At 52.3% G+C, this 22,501-nt stretch overlaps 8 protein-coding genes across 8 annotated transcripts; 4 read left to right on the top strand and 4 right to left on the bottom strand.

Moving 5' to 3' along the window:
• Window positions 1-400: 400 nt before the first annotated feature.
• Window positions 401-5,050, top strand: MAA_05395 (DEAD-like helicase; the record flags this gene model as incomplete). Its single annotated transcript, XM_007823393.2, has 6 exons — window positions 401-709; window positions 774-802; window positions 882-930; window positions 986-1,235; window positions 1,290-3,752; window positions 3,807-5,050. The coding sequence occupies 6 exons, from the start codon at window positions 401-403 to the stop codon at window positions 5,048-5,050; spliced, it is 4,344 nt and encodes a 1,447-aa protein (XP_007821584.2).
• Window positions 5,051-5,323: 273 nt separating this feature from the next.
• On the bottom strand, window positions 5,324-6,176 carry MAA_05394 (nicotinamide riboside kinase; the record flags this gene model as incomplete). The annotated part of the gene is made up of 3 exons (XM_007823392.1): window positions 5,324-5,833; window positions 5,887-5,992; window positions 6,043-6,176. 3 exons carry the CDS (start codon window positions 6,174-6,176, stop codon window positions 5,324-5,326), a joined length of 750 nt encoding a protein of 249 aa, XP_007821583.1.
• Window positions 6,177-6,564: 388 nt separating this feature from the next.
• Window positions 6,565-7,338, top strand: MAA_05393 (peptidyl-tRNA hydrolase 2; the record flags this gene model as incomplete). The annotated part of the gene is made up of 2 exons (XM_007823391.1): window positions 6,565-6,928; window positions 7,022-7,338. The coding sequence occupies 2 exons, from the start codon at window positions 6,565-6,567 to the stop codon at window positions 7,336-7,338; spliced, it is 681 nt and encodes a 226-aa protein (XP_007821582.1).
• A 339-nt stretch (window positions 7,339-7,677) lies between these two features.
• MAA_05392 (small nucleolar ribonucleoprotein complex subunit) lies at window positions 7,678-9,410 on the bottom strand (the record flags this gene model as incomplete). Its single annotated transcript, XM_007823390.1, has 2 exons — window positions 7,678-8,649; window positions 8,724-9,410. The coding sequence occupies 2 exons, from the start codon at window positions 9,408-9,410 to the stop codon at window positions 7,678-7,680; spliced, it is 1,659 nt and encodes a 552-aa protein (XP_007821581.1).
• Window positions 9,411-9,855: 445 nt separating this feature from the next.
• On the top strand, window positions 9,856-12,368 carry MAA_05391 (Ribosome biogenesis protein BMS1/TSR1; the record flags this gene model as incomplete). The annotated part of the gene is made up of 2 exons (XM_007823389.1): window positions 9,856-9,964; window positions 10,036-12,368. The coding sequence occupies 2 exons, from the start codon at window positions 9,856-9,858 to the stop codon at window positions 12,366-12,368; spliced, it is 2,442 nt and encodes an 813-aa protein (XP_007821580.1).
• Window positions 12,369-12,604: 236 nt separating this feature from the next.
• Window positions 12,605-13,531, bottom strand: MAA_05390 (urease accessory protein ureG; the record flags this gene model as incomplete). Its single annotated transcript, XM_007823388.1, has 2 exons — window positions 12,605-13,256; window positions 13,347-13,531. The coding sequence occupies 2 exons, from the start codon at window positions 13,529-13,531 to the stop codon at window positions 12,605-12,607; spliced, it is 837 nt and encodes a 278-aa protein (XP_007821579.1).
• A 765-nt stretch (window positions 13,532-14,296) lies between these two features.
• Window positions 14,297-15,506, bottom strand: MAA_05389 (KOW domain-containing protein domain-containing protein; the record flags this gene model as incomplete). The annotated part of the gene is made up of 2 exons (XM_007823387.1): window positions 14,297-14,953; window positions 15,051-15,506. The coding sequence occupies 2 exons, from the start codon at window positions 15,504-15,506 to the stop codon at window positions 14,297-14,299; spliced, it is 1,113 nt and encodes a 370-aa protein (XP_007821578.1).
• A 4,250-nt stretch (window positions 15,507-19,756) lies between these two features.
• Window positions 19,757-21,062, top strand: MAA_05388 (Small GTPase superfamily, Rho type; the record flags this gene model as incomplete). The annotated part of the gene is made up of 5 exons (XM_007823386.1): window positions 19,757-19,824; window positions 20,051-20,078; window positions 20,159-20,542; window positions 20,656-20,790; window positions 20,907-21,062. 5 exons carry the CDS (start codon window positions 19,757-19,759, stop codon window positions 21,060-21,062), a joined length of 771 nt encoding a protein of 256 aa, XP_007821577.1.
• Window positions 21,063-22,501: the final 1,439 nt, after the last annotated feature.

The raw sequence follows: 22,501 nt of genomic DNA on the forward strand, positions 1-22,501 counted from the left end.
CCATTAAACGTGCTCATTGGTAAGAAAGTCCCTGCTCTATACATACGAAGTACCCCATGCTTCATCGCAGCTTGCGTCAATTTTGTCTCCGTACCCCTGTACTCTGTACTGAACCTCAAACTAATCCAGCGGTGACTGTCTACCTACCTAGTAGCCAGGTATTTAGCATCGGGGAAGAGAGTACCTTGTCCACTTCGACCTGGTGGCCTCGGGTTGCGGATTTAGCTCGGCCACGACTCCATACGAACATCCATTCCCATTGGAATCTTTTTGGTTCACACACACATGGCGGTCCATCTGCTTGGTGTTTGCCTGGTTCTTGTGGAATGAAACAACCCCATTCGCAAGCCCTATGCGTTAGTTGAATGGCGGGATGCCCAGAGGCTATCACCATAGAAATATGATTCCGGCTACATCTCCCGTTGGCTCTTATAGTTCCAATGAATCCGAAGTACCCGGTATATTACCGGAGACCGAATGGGTTGAAGGTGATCAAAATGACACCCCCACAGATTTCCCTAATATTAGGGAAACAATCTCTACCGCTGCCCTGCAAGCCTCTCCCCAAGAACAACTTGAGGATGCTTCACACCAGGGTATTGCTTGTGACAATGAGACGAGCGGAACACCCTCTGCCACTGCCATGTCCCCTCGAGCCTACCAGTTGGAGATGCTCGACCAGAGCCTCAAACAAAATGCCATTGTGGTTGTGAGTTTACCCGAACGATTCAACCCTTCGCCGCCTCCTATTTTAACTGTATGCTGTCAATTAGATGGACACGGGAAGTGGCAAGACTCAAGTGTAAGTCGTTCTTACGTCTCGCCTCTCCTATTACCTAACAACCTTCCTAAAACGACCATAAGTTCTGACCCCTTTCCAGTGCCGTGCTGCGCATCAAAGCCGAGCTGGATCGATCCGCTCCCGATAAGGTATTACCGGATTTGGAAATCATTCATTGGATCAGTTTCACTTATACAGATCTAGATAATTTGGTTTCTTGCACCAACTGTCGCATTGTGTGGCCAACAATTCGATGTGATTCGGTTGCAGGCAGCATCGGTAGCCATGAAACTGCTCACAGGCAACGATCAGGTTGACACATGGTCGGCCGACACCTGGGATACGATCCTAGATGGGGTGCGGGTTGTTGTGTCGACCTACCAGGTTCTCCTCGATGCACTTTGTCACGCATTCATCAGCATCGACCGGTTTTCTCTCATCATCTTTGACGAAGGTTAGCTAAATATTTGTAGCTACACCGTGAGCCTCAAACTAACTTTGCAAAAAGCACATAACTGTGTAGGAAAGCATCCAGGAAGCAAGATCATGACGGATTTCTACCACCACAATAAACATGCGGCTAAAAGCATTCCAAATATTCTTGGCATTACAGCAACTCCTAGTATGAAAGAAGATCTTGAGAACATGGAGATTCTCGAGGCAGTATTGGACGCGAAATGCATTTCCCCTACCAGGCATCGAGAAGAGCTTTTGAAGTGCGTCAAGCGACCCCAGATATACAGCATTGTTTATGACGCACCTCGGTCATTGCAGTACACAGAATCAATGTACCGTTTGCGAAAAGAGTTCCTAGACCTCGATATAAGAAAAGACCCATATATTTTAAGACTCCAAGAAGACCCCTCAGACCGAAATCGTCGGGCGCTCGTACGAGCTGTTGAGAAATACGACACATTTGTGCAGAACCAAATTAAGGGCTTATGGGGGCGCAGTGCCGAGATATTACAGCAACTTGGAACCTGGGCGGCGGACATGTACATCTGGAAGTCTTCTGCTGCCTTCTTGGCCCGTATAAACACCGATGCTATCTTCAATGATTGGATTGATGCCGAAAAGAAGTACTTGGCAGATTTCATTCGTCGAGTTTCTCCTTCTTGCCCAGCATCAATGCCACAAAGTGGCAGTGAGGTGTCTGAGAAGGCGACCGCCCTGGTTCGAGAACTTGTGTCAGTAGAGGAATCAACAGTTTGTCTGATTTTCGTAAAGGAGCGAGCAACTGCCGGTGCTCTCCGCGAGTTTCTGGTGTCGTGTCCACGTATCGTGGAAAAGCATCGCATCGGATCAATGGTTGGGACATCCAACTATCAGAGTAGGAAACTAGCTCTTTATGAACTCGTCGGACAGAGTTCAGACCCAATGGCAGCCTTGCAAAGCTTTCGTTCAGGAAAGATCAATATTCTCATCGCCACGTCCGTCTTGGAGGAAGGGATTGATGTGCCAGCCTGCAATATGGTCATATGCTTTGACCACCCTCAAACCCCCAAGTCATTTCTACAACGACGGGGACGGGCTAGGATGAAAGAGTCCAAACTGATATTGCTTAGTGAGCATTCTTCGTCAGCTGTTGCTAAATGGGAAGCGTTGGAGGAAAATATGAAGGCTGTTTATCAAGACACACAGCGAGAGATCCGCGCGATACAGAGCATGGAGAACTCTGAAGAGTCATCGTCAACTTTCATGGAAGTCGAGTCCACTGGAGCTAGACTCGACTTTGAGAATGCAAAGTCACATTTGGAGCATTTTTGCAGAGTTTTGTCTCAGGGAGAGTTTGTTGACAGTCGGCCGGACTATATTATTCATTCCCATGAGGACTGTGATTCAAGCTCAAAGCCAAGGTTGAGCGCCACTGTGCTTCTCCCATCATTCGTTCCCAGTCAACTTCGACAAATTGACAGCAAATTCAGCTGGCGATCGGAGAAGAATGCGACCAAAGATGCCGCCTTTCAGGCCTACCAGACTCTATACGAGGCTGGTTTGGTGAATAAACATCTACTACCCTTCAAGTATGAAGACATACCTGGCGTAGAGACCAGAGCCCCAGAGGTAGAAGTGGACGCACTGCTCAACCCTTGGTTCGGGGTGGCAAAAGCCTGGACAGAAGGAGACCAGTCATGGCTTTACTCTCTCAAATGTTATGACCACATGCACGGCGAATCTGAATACAACGTGCTTTTTCCTGCGGAACTCAGCGAGCTTCGAAATATCCAGCTATATCTCAACAGCAGTGATCTCTGTGAGCTACGTTTCGACTCCCGTCGCCCCATCTCTGCCGCTGATGTAGCTGCGATGCCAGATCACACTTCCGCATTGCTAGCACTTCCCTTCGCACATCGATGGCCAATTGAGGAAAAGCATCACATTATCAGGGTTTGGACACAAGAGCATCACGTATCAATGGGTGGGATTGGCGGCAAGACCTTTGACCCAAATAGCAGTGACGTTATTGAAGGGAAGTACTTGATTCGAAACGAGTCAAACAGCCCATATCACTATGTAGGGCTCCTTCCATCTAAACCTCCGGTTGAGAGTGTTCAGAGCTCAATCTTTGATTACGAAAATGCTCCAGCCGATGAACCATATTTGGTTGTTAAGAAATGGACCAAGCGATCCGACTTCCTTCATCCTGTTCTCTTCTCCGACGCTACGCCTGCGACGACAAAGCCATATCCTCGAGTTATTCCTTTATCTTGGGCAACAGTAGATAGCATCCCTCTCAAATTCGCACAGTTTGGCATGCTTATACCATCCCTTATGCACGAGTTAGAGGTCACATTGATTGCGAAGGAATTATCGACCACGATCCTGGAAAGAATCAACATCACTGATCTCAGGCTGGTTCGAGAGGCAATTAGCTCCCGTAGCGCAGCAGAGCCTGTCAACTATGAGCGGCTTGAATTTCTTGGGGATTCGATTCTAAAATACTGCACTGCCATACAAGTCTCTGCTATTCGTAAGTCTTGTGTATAGGTTTCCCACCTAGATACTAACTGACAATGTTGTACAGATCCAGAATGGCCTGAAGGATATCTTTCATTCTTTAAGGACCGCCTTGTAAGCAACTCTCGACTCTCCAGAGCAGCCATAGATGTAGGGCTTGCCAAATTTATTCTCACAAAGACCTTTACCGGCCAAAAATGGCGACCATTGTATCTGGAGAATTATACCGGGAACCCAGGCAAAGTGTCGCCACGAAAATTATCGACGAAGACCTTGGCTGATGTAGTAGAAGCACTTATTGGAGCATCGTACGTCAACGGGGGCATAACAAAAGCACTGAGCTGTATATCATTGTTCGTCAACGAAATACAATGGCAAGATGTCAGCGCAAACCGAGCGCTGTTTTTCAAGATGGCACGAGATCAGGATAAATTACCAGCAGAGCTCAAACCCCTGGAGCATTTGGTTGGGTATCAGTTCAACAAGAAATCGTTGCTAATTGAAGCTATGACCCACCAGTCGTGTATGTTCGACTACCAGCGGCGATCTTACGAACATTTGGAATTCATTGGCGACGCTATTCTCGATTTCATAATCGTGCGAAAGATGTACACCGCTGAGCCGCTCCTAGCTCCTCATCAGATGCATTCGTTAAAGACAGCAATGGTAAATGCTGACTTCTTGGCATTTTTGTCTCTTGACCACCAGATGCGGCGGACAGAAACAGCCGTTACATCCGACTTGCAGATTGTTGATAAAGAGACGACTCCTTTAGCCCTGTGGACCTTTATGCGGCATTCTTCAGAGGCGATTGGAATCGAGCAAGCCACGACGTTGAAACGATATGAAGCACTTCGTGGGGAAATTCTGGCGACACTCCGCCAGGGTTCACATTATCCATGGGCTCTCCTTGCCGGACTCCAGGCCAAGAAGTTCTACTCGGACATCTTTGAGTCTTTGCTCGGGGCAGTGTGGGTTGACTCGGGCTCAATCGAGCTTTGTGAGTGCATGCTGCAGAAATTCGGAGTTTTGTCAATTTTAGACCGCCTTCTTAAAGACAGGGTCCAGGTACAGCATCCTAAGGAGGTGCTGGGCAAGATGGCGGTTACGCAGACTGTCACATATAATGTTGATGTGCAGGAGGCACCAGATGGTGATAGAGCATTTACATGCCGTGTTCTAGTGGGCCAAAGAGTCATTACTGAGGTTGTCGATGGTGTGACCAAGGAAGAAGTTAAGACGAAGGCGGCGGAGGCGGCAATACGAATTATGAGCGCGGAAAAAGACAAGGCAGCGGAAGTCAAGCATTGAGAGTTTTATTGGACCGGGTGCTGGTGAGTCCGTCTATTGGGAGCTGTATGCATGAGCGCTACGGACTCGGTGCTGGTATCAATTCGAGCACATGAGCCAAGATGTGATTGCGGGTTCGAATGGCGAGGTGAAATCTGATCCATACTATATATCCAGTTGGACAAGATAGGTTTCTCTTAGGTAGATGTGGCGCAGGTAATTGTATGGCGACAAGAATAATGGCAGAGCATGTACAAGATCAAATAATCTATTCTATAAAACTCTCGTCGTCATCTATGGGTGCTTCCTCAGTTCATCAATCACCACATCCACCATCCACCCCAACACATACTCCAGATCAGCATCTACCGGTGCCTCCTTCGGGGCCTTGATGCCTTGACTTTCCAAGACATCTGCGTTAAACGTGCCTTCCACATCCCCCCCATCAAACATCCAAGCATGTTCCTCAACATAATTTGGCCACACAATCTTGTCCACATACCCAGGGGGGTCAGCCCAGAACCCTTCAATGGTCACGTACCCATCACGGGCCTCTCTTCTTGCTTTGGCCTTGGCATATGACGCTCTCACAAACAGCTTAAGATCAAGGTGGGAATGGACGGCCTGCATGGAGGGCGAGTACAGCAGAAATCCATCCAGAAGGCACAGCCGTAGATTTGCGCCGCGCAGAGGGTGTGAAGAAGGCAGGGCGTCAGACACTCTGCTCCTGAGGGCAGCGATGGTCGATTCAGGCACAGGGCATTTTCCGACGGAATTTTGGTCTTCTTTGGAGTCTAGGGTTGGCTTTGAGGACGTTAGGATTTGGCTACAAAGGTCAGACGGTGTGGTGCAAGTACCGGAAAGGAAGCGTGCTGCCGGATATAAGAGAGGGCTTCGGTCATGGCAGAGATGTCCAGGGCGTCTGCGCTATCCCAGTCCAGCAGGCCATTTTTAACGGGTAATCTGCCTTCATGTGAGCATTGCGGCAGGTAAGAGGAGGGAACGCGACGCACTCTGGCTCTGGCTTATAAAAGTCGTCTTGGTGGAGGATAAACGTGTTGGGGAATATATCACGCAGGAGGCGGGCGAGCGTGGTTTTGCCACTCGAGGACGGACCAGATATGCCTATTATGAGGGATTTGGGCATTTGTGATGGTTCGGACGAGTGTGATTGTGATTGTTGTATAGAAGACGCGGCAACGTATTTAAAGTCAACCTTGGTATGGAGAAGATGTACTCGAGTAATTATATATGACAGTGATGGAGGGTTCTAGTTGGGCTGTTCTATGATGTGCTTGCATTTGCTTGTCTGTTTGAAGTGGTCGAGTTGCATTGCTGGCTGCTGATCCACGTCACGCTAAAGGAAAGAAATGGTGTAGTTCAACTGCCTTTGACGCCTTTAGCCTCCACGCCGAAGGTGCTCCAAAAAAAAAAAAAGGATCAAGGCAGCTCACGTCACGTCACAACAATCAATCCACACTACCCGCATCTCATTCTCACTTCAATTCGATACCGCAACAACTCAATTCCCCGCCATGGCCGTCGACCAAGGCACCCAAACGGGCATCATCCTCACCACCTCCCTCGCTGCCTTTATCTCCGGCTGGCTATTCGGAGTCTTCACAACCCGTGGCTACCTGATCTCGCCAGCACTCGCCGAAGAACGTCACCGCAACCTGCACGACCCCGTGGAAAGCGACGAAAGCGACATTGACGAGGACGACACCATTCTCGACCATGCGCCGAACTGGGCCAACGGCGCCGCTGCCGACCGCAAGCAAGGCCTCAGGGCAAACGCCCGCGTGGGAGGCATGACGGAGCGCCAGACGCTGGATGCCGAATCCAACGAGGAGTGTAAGCTTGTCCTGGTGGTGAGGACGGACCTGGGCATGACCAAGGGTACGTGGGCTCCCCTCCAGTCCCCTTCCTTTTTGTTTTTCCAATGTCTTATGAAGTGGGATATAATCAACTGACAACGCAACGCAACCAAAGGCAAAATGGCCGCTCAATGCTCCCACGCCACCCTCGCCTGCTACAAGGCCCTCGCCCGCTCCGCCCCCGACAGTGCCGAGCGCAAACTCCTCCAGCGCTGGGAGAAGCGCGGCCAGGCCAAGATTGCAGTGCAAGTCAAGAGCGAGGCGGAGCTCATGGACTTGCGGTGGAAGGCTCTCGACGCGGGCCTCACGGCCGAGGTGATACAGGATGCCGGCAGGACGCAGATTGACCCGGGCAGCTTGACCGTCTTGGGCGTTGGGCCTGCGCCGAAGAGTGCCGTGGACAAGATCACGGGCCATTTGAAGCTGCTGTGATGAGATGAATAAATATACATCAGAGGGCGTGAATCAGAGGCAGAACTGCACTTGAGGGAAATGCAAAAAGGAATTCGGATTGATGCTAGAAAAGTGGCGGGTTTAAAGGCGTCTTGGACTTTTTTTACACGGTGTATGTACATTGCAAAAGTTGATAATTGCTTAGCATGGCTTTGAAGACGGGTGATGAGGATGGTGGTCACTTATACGACACAAGATGGTGCTGCGTCGGGATGCAGAAGAGAGAGACTAGAAATTTGATGCGCCAGTCTACATACGCCATGCACCCCCATGATGAGTTTTTTATATATACAAATTTCAGCGGCAGACATGCCACCCTCAATCCTTTCTGGCAAATCTTGACAAGGCTGGTCCCAGATCCGCCTCCACCTCCTTTCTCTTCTTGTCCTTCAGCTTCTGCTGCTCGTTCCACATCTCGTCCACCCGTATCCTCTTCTCGTCGATGACGTTCTTCTTCCTCTGCTTCCGCAGGTACTTCTTCAACGCGCCATTCTTGCCTCGGGCCCTCTTCCTGATTTCCTCGGCGATGTCTACAGCCGGTGCGTCCAGATCCCTGTCCGCCTTTCTTTGGGCGTCGGATCTCAAGTCCAGATTGCCGATGAAGTTGGGGTCCAGAGCAATCATCTCGGGTGAAAGCTTGTTCAGGAGACCCTTGACTTCGGATTCTTGTCGCTGCTTGACCGTCTCGAACGGGTTCGCTTCGAGTGCGTCAAAGTTGGCTTCGCCGGCACCGGGGATGATGATTGACGAGAAGCCCTGATCGTGGCTTACGCCGAGGATATCTTCAAAGGGACACCATCTCACGCGTTCAATGCGTTTTCCCTCGCCACCCCATGTCATGTAGGGGGCATTCACCTTTTCCTGGACGGCGTTGTGCTTGTTGAAGAGGTCCTTCCAGACGGTGGTTTGCGTCCCCCACCCGACGGCTGTGAGGCCTGTGTCTGATATGGCTACCGACGAGGCAGGCTGGCGAGTGTAGTAGTTGTTGACTTCCTTGAACATTCTAATGTCCCACACTGCCATCTTGAGGTCTTGGCCCGTGGACACCATGTAGCGGCCTTCTCGATCCATTGCTAGTGATCGAACGGGGCCGCGGTGTGCAAGAAGCTTGACCAGCGGGTCTTGTGCATTGGGTGACCATAATGTGACGGTGCCATTTTGGTGTCCGACGTGAAGTACGGCGTTGTAGGGATTGTGTGCCATGGACACGGGCTGTCCTAGTCGTGAGGGCATTTCAGCCACGAGCTGACCGGTCGAAGTGTCCTGATATTTAATTACACCACCGGTGTTCTATACAACAGGCATTAGCTTTTTTTTTTTTTTAAGATTAAGCAAAGGTAGAAAATTTCATTCAGGGCACTCACAATCGTCGCCAGCAGGAAGTGGTATGGCAGAAATTCCATATGAGTTACCTCATTGTGCTTCCTCAAATTGTGCAGCTCCACGCCATTCCTGTCGTAGATGTAGACATGCTTCTTTTGCGCAACTGCAAAATACTGGTTATTGTGCAGCCACTTGATATCTCGAACAGTCTCTCCCAACTGTAATTCGCAACCAAGCTTGCCCTCCCGCCAATCCATGGTCGCGACGTGGCCCTTCCGCCCAGCCAGCAGCAGTTCCCGGCCGTTCCTGGTGTAGTCGCAGATATAAGGACCAAGAGCATCAAGTTTCAAGTCGAAGCGCTTTTGTGCCGTCGCCACGCCAATGTCGGAAACAATGTCTTCTTGTCGAACCTTGAACGTGCGTTCCATCTCGCCTTCGGCTTCGAGAGAGCCAGCCGTGTTTTCAAGCAATATCTCGGCGTCCTTGGCCTTGATTGCGGCATCTTGGTACTTGTCCTCCAGTCGCTTCATGTTGCTTCGCAGTTTCTTGTCCTTGATGTTCTTGGTGTTGATCTTCTTGCCACGGCCGTACGCTTTGTGAGCTTCTCGTATGCGGCGAAGCTTTTCTCTCTCATGCCTGGGCATGAGCTCCATCCGCGGCTTTCCCACAGCAAGGGCGCCATTTTCACGCAGCTTGGTGATGGGTTCATCAATTGTGTCGACTTCCATGATGCATAAATTCCTCCCCAGGCAGGATTCGCTGAAGAAGGGAAAATGGACCGTTGGCAAACGGCTGATTGAAGGTCCTGCGACGGATGGATAATAATTATACTACAAACATGGATTCGCTGAAGGACAAAATTTCCAGCCAACACCTGCTATCGCCCTGCCACGATTGGCTGTACTGACACGGGCTAGATCCGCAGACCCGCTATATCTTATCGATAGCCTGCCGCACAAAAATTTCCTGATAACCACAAGACAACCCCTCCATTACCGCCTACCTTTGCGACCAGGGCAAAGGCATAGCGGCAAGACGTCTGTTTCCGGTCACACATCTCTTCGTTTTCTTTCAACTTTTTTTTCTGCCCTCACATTCCTGTGACTGTAGATCGGTTTTATATTCATCCTGGAGTCTCTTCCCTTCCGGTTCAAAGCCGGGGGCAACAGCAAAATGCCTGTTGCTGTTGCGAACCATTCGCATCGCCCCACCACAAAGGTGTCGCACAAGCCGTTCAAGTCAAAGGCCGCGTCAAAACACGAGCTGAGAGATCGTGCCAAAGGTATGCGCTGGTGGTTTATCTCTCCGGTGTGAGCCAATAGGATCCCTCTCGTTCTAATTACTTATATACAGGCCGAGTCCCAAACGAGGGGAGCCAAAGACGGACGCCGCACCAACAGGTCATGTCCAAGTTCGATCGACGAAACCAGGCCAAGCAGGCTCGGTTGACCAAGCACAGAGAACACCTCAAGGAGACTTCAATATTTTCCGGAAAGGATGGTGCCCCAAGAATTGTTGCCGTTGTCCCTCTGTGCGCTGATGGCGACGCCAAAGTCGCCATTAAACAACTGAACGGGAGCCTGGATATTGAGGCCGATGTTCAAGATGGAAACTTTCGGGTGTCAGTCGACCGTTTTAAGCAGAAGCTTCAGTATATTCCCCTCCAGCGTGAACTCAATGCCTGCTTGGACGCTGCTCGGGTTGCCGATTTCGTCGTTGTAATTCTGTCCGCCAACGAAGAAGTGGACGCGGTTGGAGAATTGATCTTGCGAAGTATAGAAAGTCAGGGCATGTCAACCCTCTTCACTTTGGTACAAGGCCTCGAGACGATTGAGCCAACCAAGCAACGTCAATCTACCGTGGCATCTCTCAAATCCTTCATTACGCATTTCCACCCCGAACAGGAGAAGCTGTACAGCCTGGATAATAGACAAGAATGCTCCAACTTGATGCGATCTCTGTGCAATACCACACCCAAGGGTGTCCGCTGGAGGGATGACAGAAGCTGGATTCTTGCCGAGGATATAAAATTTGCCGCCAACGAGTCGGAGTCTACCGTCGTCACTGGTGTTGTTCGAGGGCGCGGCATGAAGGCCGACAGACTGGTACAGCTTGGCGGCTGGGGCACGTATCAAATTGAAAAGATTGTGGCGGCTCCCTTAGCAAAGCACGCCAAGAAAGGTGATGAATCTGCTGTCGAAGTCGAGGCTGAGAACGTGTTGGAGGTTCCTTCGGAGGATCGGGACGACTTGGACGAACTCGCTCCGGAGGATGTAGTCATGGATGCCGAGGATGATTCTGAGATGGCTAAGGAACCCGCGCCGAAGAAGGGTGTTTTGCTCGACGACCACCACTACTTTTCCGATGACGACGCCGAAGAAAGGAAGATAAAGAAGAAAGTGCCCAAGGGTACATCCAACTACCAGTCAGCCTGGTACCTAGACGATGTTTCCGACTCGGACTCGGACATGGAGGACATGGAAATAGACGACCACAAGGGTCAAGATGAGGAAATCGGCGCGGAAGATGGCATCGAGGGGTATGCTCAGCCTGAACCCACAGAAGCCGGACCTTCTGAATACCCACAATCTGAAATGATGGATGTCCCCGACGCCGCCGACGATGCGCAGCAACTGGCTCAGTTTCGTGCCCGCAAGCGCGACGAAGCCGAAGACGACAAAGAGTTCCCCGATGAAATCGAGCTACACCCCCACGTCCTCGCCCGCGAGAGGTTAGCCCGATACAGAGGTCTCAAAAGCCTGCGAACAAGCCCATGGCAAGAAGACGAAGATCGGGCCCACGAACCCGAGGAATGGAGGCGCCTCCTCCAGGTGCCCGACTACAACTCCTCCCGGTCTCGGGCCGTTCGAGAAGCTCTCGTCGGTGGTGTTGCGCCCGGCACCCGCGTCCACGTCTACGTCAAGGGCGTTACGACGGACGTTGCCAAGTCACACAAGCCCAGCGCACCCGTCGCGCTCTTCTCACTCCTCCGCCACGAGAACAAGAAGACCAGTCTCAACTACCTGTTCAATCTGAGCAACGACTACGGCAAGTCCATCAAGTCCAAGGAGGAACTCATTGTGCAGTGCGGACCGCGGCGCATGGTCATCAAGCCCATCTTTTCCAACCCGGGCTCCACGCCAAACGACGTCCACAAGTTCTGCCGCTACTTGCACCCGGGCCAGTCGGCCATTGCGTCCTTCATGGGACCCATGACATGGGGCGCCGTGCCCGTCATGTTCTTCAAGAGATGCGCCCCTGGAACCACTAATGCCGACGGCGAGCAGGACATTGGTCTAAGTCTAGTCGGCACAGGCACCGCCCTGCCGCCGTCCACGTCCCGAGTCGTGGCCAAGAGAGTCATCCTGACGGGCCACCCGTACCACATCCACAAGAAGATCGTCACGGTGCGGTACATGTTCTTCAGCCGCGAGGATGTAGAGTGGTTCAAGGCCCTGCCGCTGTGGACGAGAAGAGGACGGACGGGCTTTATCAAGGAGCCGCTGGGTACGCATGGCTACTTCAAGGCCACGTTTGATGGAAAGATTAACCCCCAGGATGCGGTGGGCGTGAGCTTGTATAAGCGTATGTGGCCGCGGGCCTCGAGGCCGGTCCGGGAGCCGTTGCTGGAAGGTTCTGCTGCCGTCGTGGGACAAGGCCAGAACGACGACGTCATGATGGAATGAATGAATCGATTACGGAGAAAAGGGGGAAAGGGGGTGAAATTACTAGAAGAAGGCTTTCATCGAAATTTAGACGAGATATGTCATACCTCTAGAGGTTACGATGCGTGCGTATATATTCTTTTTTTTTCTTGTCACGCCCACGAAACTACATGTGCTTTTTTCATCAAAATGTGCCATCCTTTGATCCAGCGCCATACCGATCGCGCCATACCGATCGAGCGTCTTTGTTACTAGTACTATCCAGATTTACCTCCGTCCAAGCCGTCCAAGCCAGGAGTCGGCCTCGGCCCTCCCTGCTGCACCCTCTCCTCCTCGGCACCACTGGCCTTCCACGCGCTCAGTATCAGATTGACAATGTGGTCAACCCCAACGTCCTTCTTGACCTGTGCGAAGACGGTCGGGCCCCCTTCCCTCATCTTCCTCGCGTCTCGCTCCATGACGCCCAGATCCGCGCCCACGGCCTCGGCCAGATCCGTCTTGTTCACCACGAGCAAATCGCTCTGTGTGATTCCCGGGCCGCCCTTCCGGGGGACCTTGTCACCACCACTGACGTCAATCACGTAGATGATGAAGTCGGCCAGCTCGCGGGAGTAATTGGCGGCCAGGTTGTCGCCGCCCGACTCGATGAGCAGCAGGTCCGTGGAGAACTGGCCGTGCAGGTCCTCCAGGGCGGCGAGGTTGGTGGAAATGTCCTCGCGGACAGCGGCGTGCGGGCAGCCGCCCGTCTCGATGGCGCGGATGCGCTGCGGCGGGAGCGCGGCGTGGCGGGTGAGGAACTCGGCGTCTTCGCGCGTGAAGATGTCGTTTGTGACGGCTGCGAGGGCGTATTTCTGCCGCAGGGCCAGGCAGAGGGCCAGCATGAGGGCGGTTTTGCCGGAGCCAACGGGCCTAGTCGGGGTGTTAGAGGGCATCACAACCTAATCCGCTTGACTTGTCCGGCTTGCACGGCGTCATGGATATATCGTGGTGGTGGCTCACCCTCCAATGCCAATGGTAAAGGCCCTCTCGGACCAGTTCCGTCCCTCTACAATCGGCATCTCTCGCCCGATATAACTGCCTGGACCGTCCAGGATTTCATGCGAATGGCCGTGCTCCTGCGCCGAAAAGCCATCGTGTGAATGGGAATGCGAAGCGCCGCCTTCGTGAGAGTGGCTGTGGGACATGTCGACAGCTTGCGTCGTGTGGTGATCCGACTATACAAGAGGAGAGCCTGGGTAGATGACAATTCTCAATTAAAAAGCTACAAAGTAATTCATAGAGAAGAGGAGGAAAAATAACCAAGAGGCGGCCAGAAAGGAGGGGGCATGGCTCTGTGTCGGATGGCCAAGCTTTCTTATCGGCCTGGTTGTAGTGAGCAAGATGTCTCACTAATAGAAAGCAACCGCTTGAGCCGTGACGGGACGGAGTACTAACTAAATGGTGGGGCTTTTGCGGAGGGGCTGCCTGCCTGGGCGCGGAGAAATGAAGGCCAAGGTTAGATTAGCTAGACTAGAGTGGGGGCGCTTCGACGTCAATGTCGGCGGGCAGGACGAAGTGACTCGGCTGGGCCCGTTGAGAGTGAGCTTGTGAAAACTGGTTGCAACCAAACATGCCTCTCTGTGCGACACGCGATCGGGAATGTCATGTTGGTGGAATGGCGCGCTGCGGCAGTATAAAGTCCATCAAGCTTTTAGCCTTGGGGATGTGAAATGTGTGTGCCTCGTCCTCATGTTGTAGCTCCTGCAGAAACCAGGCTGGACCTTGAAATTCTGCTTCACATAGCTATTTCAGGAAAATAGTACTGTCTCAACTTCATCGGGGTATGGGGATTGATGCGTCTATTTGCGCTCGTGATGTACAAGAACTTCACCTAACATACAATTACACTTTTTCGCGGTATCGCCTCGTCGCCCTCATCTTATACACGCTCGCCCAGCCCCATCCCACGATTAATTCACTGGTGCTTGTGGTGATGAAACCTCCGACACGCCCGCCTGATGCAAAGCCGCATCCTTCTTCTTTGCCATGTACTCCCCGATTTTCTCGAGCATCTCTTCTGAAAGCTCCGGCTCGCCCTGGGTATCGCGTAGTTCTCTCTGTCTCTCGTGAAACTCCTCCAGGGGCGTCTGCATGGACTTGATAGCCTCGAGGCGGCCCTTCTTGCCTGCCTCTTCCATCTCTTTCTGTTGAATATACCATGGCTCGTGGCGGGTTCTGAATCTCGAGTACTTGTTGCGCAGCTCGTCGAGGACTTGGTCTGGCATGGGGGGTGACAGGAGGCCGTAGTAGAATGTCCTCTCCTCGACCTGTTCGCGAACAGTGTCGGCCTTGGTGGCTTCGAACTCTGGCGTTTGGACCTCTGGCCAGGGGATAACCACGTTGAGCCCAGGAACGAGACGATCCCACTTCTTGCCGTATTGCCACCGGTCGAGTGACATGTTTGAGGATTGCATGTTGGGAGGCACGGCCTTGAGCTGGTTGATGATGACGTCCTTTGTGACACCGGTTTCCGGGTTCCTGAGAGGATACACGAGTCGGATTGAACCGACGGATATGGGCATGGCCTGCGATCGAGCCGGATTGTCAAACATGCCGACGGATAGTGCCTATGTGAAGCCAAGTCAGCCAAAAATTGATAAGTGTAAAAGAAAAGAAAAAACCCCGCGTGTCGACGGCGGTGCTTCCACGATGGATGCAGCATACCCTGTGATGGTTCTCCAGAGTAACAGTTCCATTCTCCGCCTGGACATCCTTGATACGATCAATCTTGCCTTTGTCAGGACCATCCATGATGACCACTCGGTCTTGGGGAGCGAGATTGAGTTGCCGAACACCACCAGCCCACGCACATCGATGCTCAATAAGCTGGGGCCGTGCCTGGTGCAAACCATAGTTGGTCCAGTCCTGTCGCACCATCTCCTTGAACGCTCCGTAGTTGTTGAATCCCAAGTCTCGCTTCGGCGCCAAGGGTCCCATCTCCCAGTCCTCTCTTCTTGCCTGCCGGGCATCCTTCAGGTTTTGCCTGATTTCGGAGACAGCGCTTCTTAGGGCTTGGCGATTTCGCATTCGGTTGTCAATGTTGTCCTGCTCCATTTGCTGCCGTGCTCGACGGGTCGCCTGGCGCTGGGCCTGGGCAGTTCGTTTTACGAGCTTCTGCATCGTTGCTTGGCCGTCAATTGACGGTGGCGAGCCTGGTAATTTCGGTATTTAACTCCGCGGCATTGGAGAGCAGTCCATTCCTATTTGGAAGAAATCGCTGCCGCCGGGCGTCTTGTCGGGCAATCGTAGTCGCGTACAAGGAGATGCTCGCAATGTCGAGGCATCTGGTGGAAATTCTTCTTTAGCTGGGCACGGAACCAGCCGGGCCGAGACCTGTACGGAGTACTTTGGGGGCTTCACATGTTAGGATGTCGGGTGTAGGGTAGGTTGCATTTGCGCATCAACGTGGTTGCTGTCGTGTTATTGAATACATACACGTTGACTTATTTGCTGGCAGCTGAACTCATGTTTTTTTTGTAGTTTGGTTTTTCGGAATCATTATGTTGGACTGAAACATGATGTGGCAGTGTTTGGAAATTGAGCATGACAGGACAAATGTTCTGGTAAAGACCAATGGTCGTGAAGCACACTCTCTGCTTAGCTTCTCAAAATACTAGTCGTTTGACCCCTGTCACAAGATACCTCCAAGAGCTCACCAAAACATTGAATTCTGCCTCGAAACACGGCAGCACCTGGATGAACGTGGCTTTTCAATACTATTACATGCACATATCAACGGAACACGACCCGAATGGAGTATATGACCAACAGTCGCCTCCTTCTTTTTTTCTTTTTCCCAAAGTGGTGGTATCGTTGGTGGTAACACGATAGTACAAGCTGTCCAAAGTCCTGCAGCCTCCACCAGTTACACAACGTTCAAGACCTACAGAAGAGAGGCCTTGAGCGTTATCAAATGCAGGCGCCATGCATTAAAAACACGGGGCACATGACTGAGATATAAAAGCTACCTAGGTACAGAGTACAGCGTACGAAGAATAACTAGGTGAGAGTCTTCACGCCTACAGACCAAATAGGCAGATGAGCAGAATCATTGATCCAAGTCCGAGCATAGGACTGGACTTCTAGTACGTAGTAGTCACAGAAATGGAGAGCCTCACAGCAAACAGGATAAGGTTGCTGGCCCAGCCGGAATTAATGTCCCGAAAGAAGTGGTAGTGTTCAGAGTGTCGAAGCCACCCAGCAGAATTCGAGGTGAGAAGTGACTAAAACTGACAGACAAATGGGTTGGCCTTTCGCCACGCGTTGATACCATGGCATCATCTCTTCCCCAGATACGTTAGAACCTGAAGCGAGGCTGCTGACTGAGGGTGGCCCGGTTCGGAGGGATATCCGACGGCCCTGTACGGAGTACGTGAAATAATTGAACTGTGCTAGTTTCCCTTGCCCAGATCTAGACTACAGCCAGACCCCGTGAAACAAGCCGAATCGGCAAATTATACGGAGTAATGGATTGTCCCTATCTCGGCTGGCGGGAGCTTTCTTGTTGAATGTACTTGGTAGATAGTGCAAAACAAGCCAACACCAAGCCCTGGAGCGAACTGGGTCGTATATACTCCGCACTCTAATCGTAATGTATCCTAGGAGGCTCAAATGCTTATGGAGCCGGACAATAAGGGACGTACGAATATGAGGAATTGCTCTGCCGAGCACATTGCGCGGTGTGCCGGGGGCGGTGGCGTGTGGTGTTGTTGCGTCGGGGCCAGTCAGTCAACGAGTCCATGCGTCCAGAAGTGCGAATTAAACCGGAGTTACGGAGCATTGAGCGGTAAGTTGGCGTGGTGCTTCCCTGGAGTTGCCTCGAGACGCAGCTGAGTGAACCGGCATGGTGATGTGTGGAGGGGTGGCTTCTCCGTCCCGTCCCGCATGCTTCAGTAACTACTGCTGGGTACTAGGTACCTAGGTAGTGAATGTTACGCCGGGACCAGGAGACATCGATTTGGCCTTGTAGGTTCTGGTGGCGATCAGTCCAAGTTACCGAACCAAAGGACAGAGGGCAGGAGGGCCACAGAAGTCATCTACGGCCTTGGTGCGAGACGGTTGAGGTTGATGTCGATGGAACATGTGTCCGGTGAATTGGCGTTCATATGACGGAACGTCTTGTCGTTTGTTTTTTCTTTGTGCGTTTGCACAAGTGCCGGTCGGCCTGAGGCTCCGGGGTTGTATTGCATCGCATGTCATCCGGTCCTTGTCCCCCGTACATTCTGCGTCGGCCGGCTCCAGTCTTGTGGTCCAGCTGGGATGTTGGCAGGTCTTTGATTGACTGAAATGTGATGGCTGGGACTCCGCCCTGTATAACGCCTCCGCCTCGTTCGTCAGTCGTCGGTCGTCGGCTGGCCAAGTGAATGGATTTCGCGGCGCAAGTTGTTGACATTGGCTGGGTGGAAGTGTTGGTTGGTGTGGTACGGAGTCTGCGCGGATGGAGCAGGGAATACGGAGTAAGGATTGCAGGTAGAGAGGGTACATGTATGTACGTACGGAGTACTCTGTAGCATGTCGGCACCTGGGCAGGTACTGTTTGGTGATTGCGGACCGGAGAACTGGTAGACATCGGTACCTGGTCGCATCTGCTTCGCCTCCTTTGGGGCCCTGAAGTCCTAGAATTCCTCATCCATGTCAAGCCTAAGAGGTACCTCTGAGTAGATACTTGATGTCGCGCGCAGATGGGGTGCTCTGCAAGGTACTCCGTACCGCAGGCTGCCTCTAGCCTAGGACTTTACGCGGACAGCCCCCCACATCATTTATTTCATCTGGTCGCCTTTTTATTTTCGTACACACCGGACCAGCTCAAGTTGTCTCCCACTGGCCGCTGCCACTGCCAATTCTATTTACAGCGCCGCCCCCCTTTTTCTCTTGGTGGTGGTGGCAGCAGCAGCAGCAGCAGCAGCACAAGGGCCAATGTGAAACAACAGTTGGCATGGTTGACAACGCCGACATTTGCAATCTCAACCCATCTTTTCAGCCAGGCAGCCTGGCAGTTCATGTCTGGTGTTATTATTATAGAGCTGGGGTGTTAAGTGCGAGGCTTGGATCCCTGATGCGCCTGCATGTTCGGGCTTTTGTTGGGCCAACGCTGTTTCTTCGAACGTCAGTCATGTCAATTGATGACCTGGGCAACACTGAGCACTGAAACTCAAGCCTCCAGCCCCCCTAAACTGCGCTGTCGGCCAGTCCGCTCGACAGATGCAAGTGGTGTCTGGTGCCATGTGTGTCCCCAAGGACCAGAATAATCATCACTTGGGTACGGAGAACTCCGTTTCTACAAGATGTACTACTCCGTACTCCGTACAATCTTGCCATAAGCTCGCGACATCATCCCAACAATTAAAGGGCAGCTGACGGAAGGTTGCCCAAGTCCGGTACTCGCCCGCTCATCTGAGACTCCCAAGCCCACCCCCTAGAAACCTGCTTCAGCCGTGATATAGTACTTGAGAGAAAAGTAGAGTAGAGAACCGAGGGCGGTGCTGGATCTGGTGTTCAGCCGGCCAGGGCTGTAAGGGCCTTGTCAGATGTCCCGCTGCCGGTTTGATGTTCTGATGTTCTGATGTCTGGTTCTGGTGTTGTCTGCCGGCGAAGGCAGTTGGTGTGGGAATGGCACATGCAGCATCAACAACATGAATTGATTGCTCACACGGGTGAACTTTGTGTCCACCGTCAGGGTGCTTGGCCAGTGAACAGCCAGTGACGGGCCCCCAGTGGCAGGCCTCCAGTGGCTGCTGGCTACTCAAGGTTCCGGCTTGAGTCCGGAACTCACTGCGCCGCCGCAAGCGCAGGTGCTCTCAACGAACCAGTCTGGTGACTCTGGAGCTTAGCTGTCAGGCCGACTGGTGTGCTCTGCCAAGCGCAGTACTACTCCGTTAGCTGGTACGGAGTAGTCATTTCAATGTTGGGCTATTGGGGCCAGGTCCCTGTACGCAGCACGCAAGCACAGCATGCTCTGTGGACTGGCTCGCCATGTACACTGTACGTCCACCAGTCGTCTGGTTCAATGTTGGCTGAGCTCGCTCGCAGCTCGCAGCTGCGTACATGTCGCTGGACGCCGCAACCGCCATCTGCCACAGCTTGCATGCCCCGTCCTGGCGCTGACGTGCGTTGCCTTGCTGCGTTGCCTGCCTCCAGTCTGGTCCTGCCTCCAGTCCTGCCCGGCTCTGCGACAACACGCAACTGCTCGGCTGGTCCTTCCACCTCCTGCCACCTCCTCCCCTTCCCTTTCTCTGCTCCGTACTTCGTACTCCTCCACTCCATCCAAACCTATCCAACTCCTAACTTCTGCCTCCCTTTGCCTCCGTGCATCTCAACAGCTCCGTTTCCGTCGCTCTACCCTTCACCACTTCTCAATCAACTCACAAGCCATGGCTGAAATCCGCCGAAAGCTCGTCATCGTCGGCGACGGTGCCTGTGGTAAAACCTGCTTGTTGATGTAAGTTTGCTGTTGTCTGCCGCCTTCGCCTTTGCATCCGGCCTTCTGCGAAACCGTATCTACGGCACACGCACCCACGTACCCACGCAACACCATGTTGTCGTGTGCCCCTGATCCAAGAGACCGCCATCCAGCACCGCCATCACCTCCGTCGCCATCATCGGGATCCTCATCATCAACTGCATCTCGCTGATTCATTCAATCATGTTGCTAACTGCCTATGCAGCGTTTTCTCCAAGGGCACATTCCCCGAGGTAAGGAATTGATAGCAGTGTGCTGCCTCCTTTCGGCATTCTTTATCTCCAATCTCCGTCCCCGGACCACAAATCACCAGAAACACGCAGATAGCACACCCGAGAATCGAAACAAGATTGTCGTTACCGTGATTGACGTGACATCGGATGACTCGATTACAATACTCCCCCCCGTTGCACCGCCTCGCCAAAGCAAGCAATCGGGCAGCTCTGGCGACCTTGAAGATTGGCCTTATTGGATCTATTTTGCTGACGCAGAAGCTCAGGTCTATGTCCCCACCGTTTTCGAGAACTATGTCGCCGATGTCGAGGTTGATGGCAAGCACGTCGAGCTGGCCTTGTGGGATACGGCTGGACAAGAAGACTACGACCGACTCCGTCCCCTTTCCTACCCTGACACCCACGTCGTTCTGATCTGCTTTGCTATCGACTCACCTGATTCCCTGGAAAACGTTGAAGAAAAGGTTTGGCGCCCCAACCTCTGTTTTTGATGGCACCTGATGCAAGAGGATTTGTATCGGTACTAGGATGACGGTTGAGAGTATATGCTGACAATCTGTTCTCTCTCATTTCTTAGTGGATCCCCGAAGTCCTCCACTTCTGCCAGGGACTGCCCATTATCTTGGTTGGCTGCAAGAAGGATCTGCGATATGATAACAAGACGATTGGTGAGCTGCGGGCTATTGATCAGAAGCCTGTCACCCCCGAAGAGGTAAGCAGAGCCTGAAAGAACATCTTGCCATAACAGACGGGCCCTTGACTGCTCGTCTAGCCAGCACGAGTGAAGTTGCAAGGCGAATGCCCATGACTAACTCGGTATTTCAACAGGGCGAGGAGAAGCGCAAGTCTATTGGTGCCTACAAATACCTTGAATGCTCAGCCAAGACCAACGAGGGTGTCCGCGAGGTGTTCGAGCACGCTACCCGTGCTGCTCTTCTGTCTCGCACCAGCCGCAAGAGGGACAAGAAGTGTCTTGTTCTGTAAAGCGGCCAAATCGCGAGCCCGTCTATACCGAACACACCAGACCTAATTTTTTCTTCGGCATGATGGCCCCGCCATGCAATCATCTTTCCAATGCAAATCTCAAACTTTTTGGCACGTCTGTTCGGATGGCTTGGGTTGGAAACGGCCATAGATGGTGCAGGCTGCTCTACTCTGCTTAGGTTCTCGGAATTTGGAGTTTGATATCTCGTCATATTTGCGTCTTGCTCCGCCAGCGGACACTCGGCCGACTCGAAATTTGCTTGCGCCTGATTCTTCTCGATTTCCCCCTCTGTTACTATATTTGTGTGTATTGTCCTCAATCTACGGATCGCTGTAACGGCTTTACAGACGATGGACTTCGGAGCGCTTGAGGACGTAATAAGATGGCACTCTTGCCTTGCCCTCTGCACCACGGTTCCCCAGAGGCAATGGAATTCACAAGATGTATGTGGCGGCAAGAGATTCTTGGAAGCAAAGAGCTCATCACTTGTCGGATCTGGCAGGCAGACAGGAGGACGCCTAGTTTATTTTTATGTATTTGTCGCTTTATGGAAGAAGGCGGGCCTGATATTGGGACGTATTTTGATTTGAGTTCCGCGGGGCTGGAGGTGATTGACCATGGGGCCTGCAGATAAAGAGGAAGACGGGTGTAAGTTGTGGATTGGTCGCACATTGAGCGGTGCCAATTCGCGGCACGCTGAGGATGGTTACATCATAAATCTTTTTGTTTTCACGTTTGTTGTTGCGATTCCTAGAGCACAATTGTAGTGTTTTACAAATTCTGGTTCTCTTTTTTTCCCCTGACGAGTGAGGTGATGACGGCATCTGGTGAAGCTTGTAGTCTTAGGTCACAATGTCGGGTCGTCGTTTGATACGACCATGTTCACGAAGATTGGTGCTGGGCCACACTGAGGACGAGAGAGCGCGTCTTGGATGTTCTTCCAAGGTCCAACTGCCTGCGTCAGGACTAAGCACACGGGAAGCTACTTTGTTGACAAGACTGCTTGCATCATTGATACCCGATACTCTCTGCTAGGATACTGTCATAATCCGCCCGTGTATACTCCATGTCCCCGTACATCAACCACCAATACATGGTCTTGGACCATCAACGCCGCCGCCATGGGCCATGCACCGCAACAAAACAAAACAAAAAAAACTACATTCCATCCCCGTGCTTCTAAAACAAATACTCTGCCGTGCATGTCGTAATCTCATCGCCGTCATCATCTACTCCCTCGTCGTCTCAAGGAGACCGTCCGAGCATCTTAGTTGGGGCAGGTCTAGCAACGCAGGTGAATTAGTTGTGAGCTCGTCAGGCTTGTTTCTCGAGCTGGGGTAAAAGGGAGAGAGAGAGGGGGGAGGACGCACGGCTCCGCAGGAAGAGCAGGTTTTGCTGCCGCTGGAGATGCTGGCGCTGCACTTGGGGCACGAGGAGT

Source organism: Metarhizium robertsii (assembly GCF_000187425.2).
Source record: "Metarhizium robertsii ARSEF 23 chromosome Unknown MAA_Scf_2, whole genome shotgun sequence".
Classification (NCBI taxonomy): domain Eukaryota; kingdom Fungi; phylum Ascomycota; class Sordariomycetes; order Hypocreales; family Clavicipitaceae; genus Metarhizium; species Metarhizium robertsii.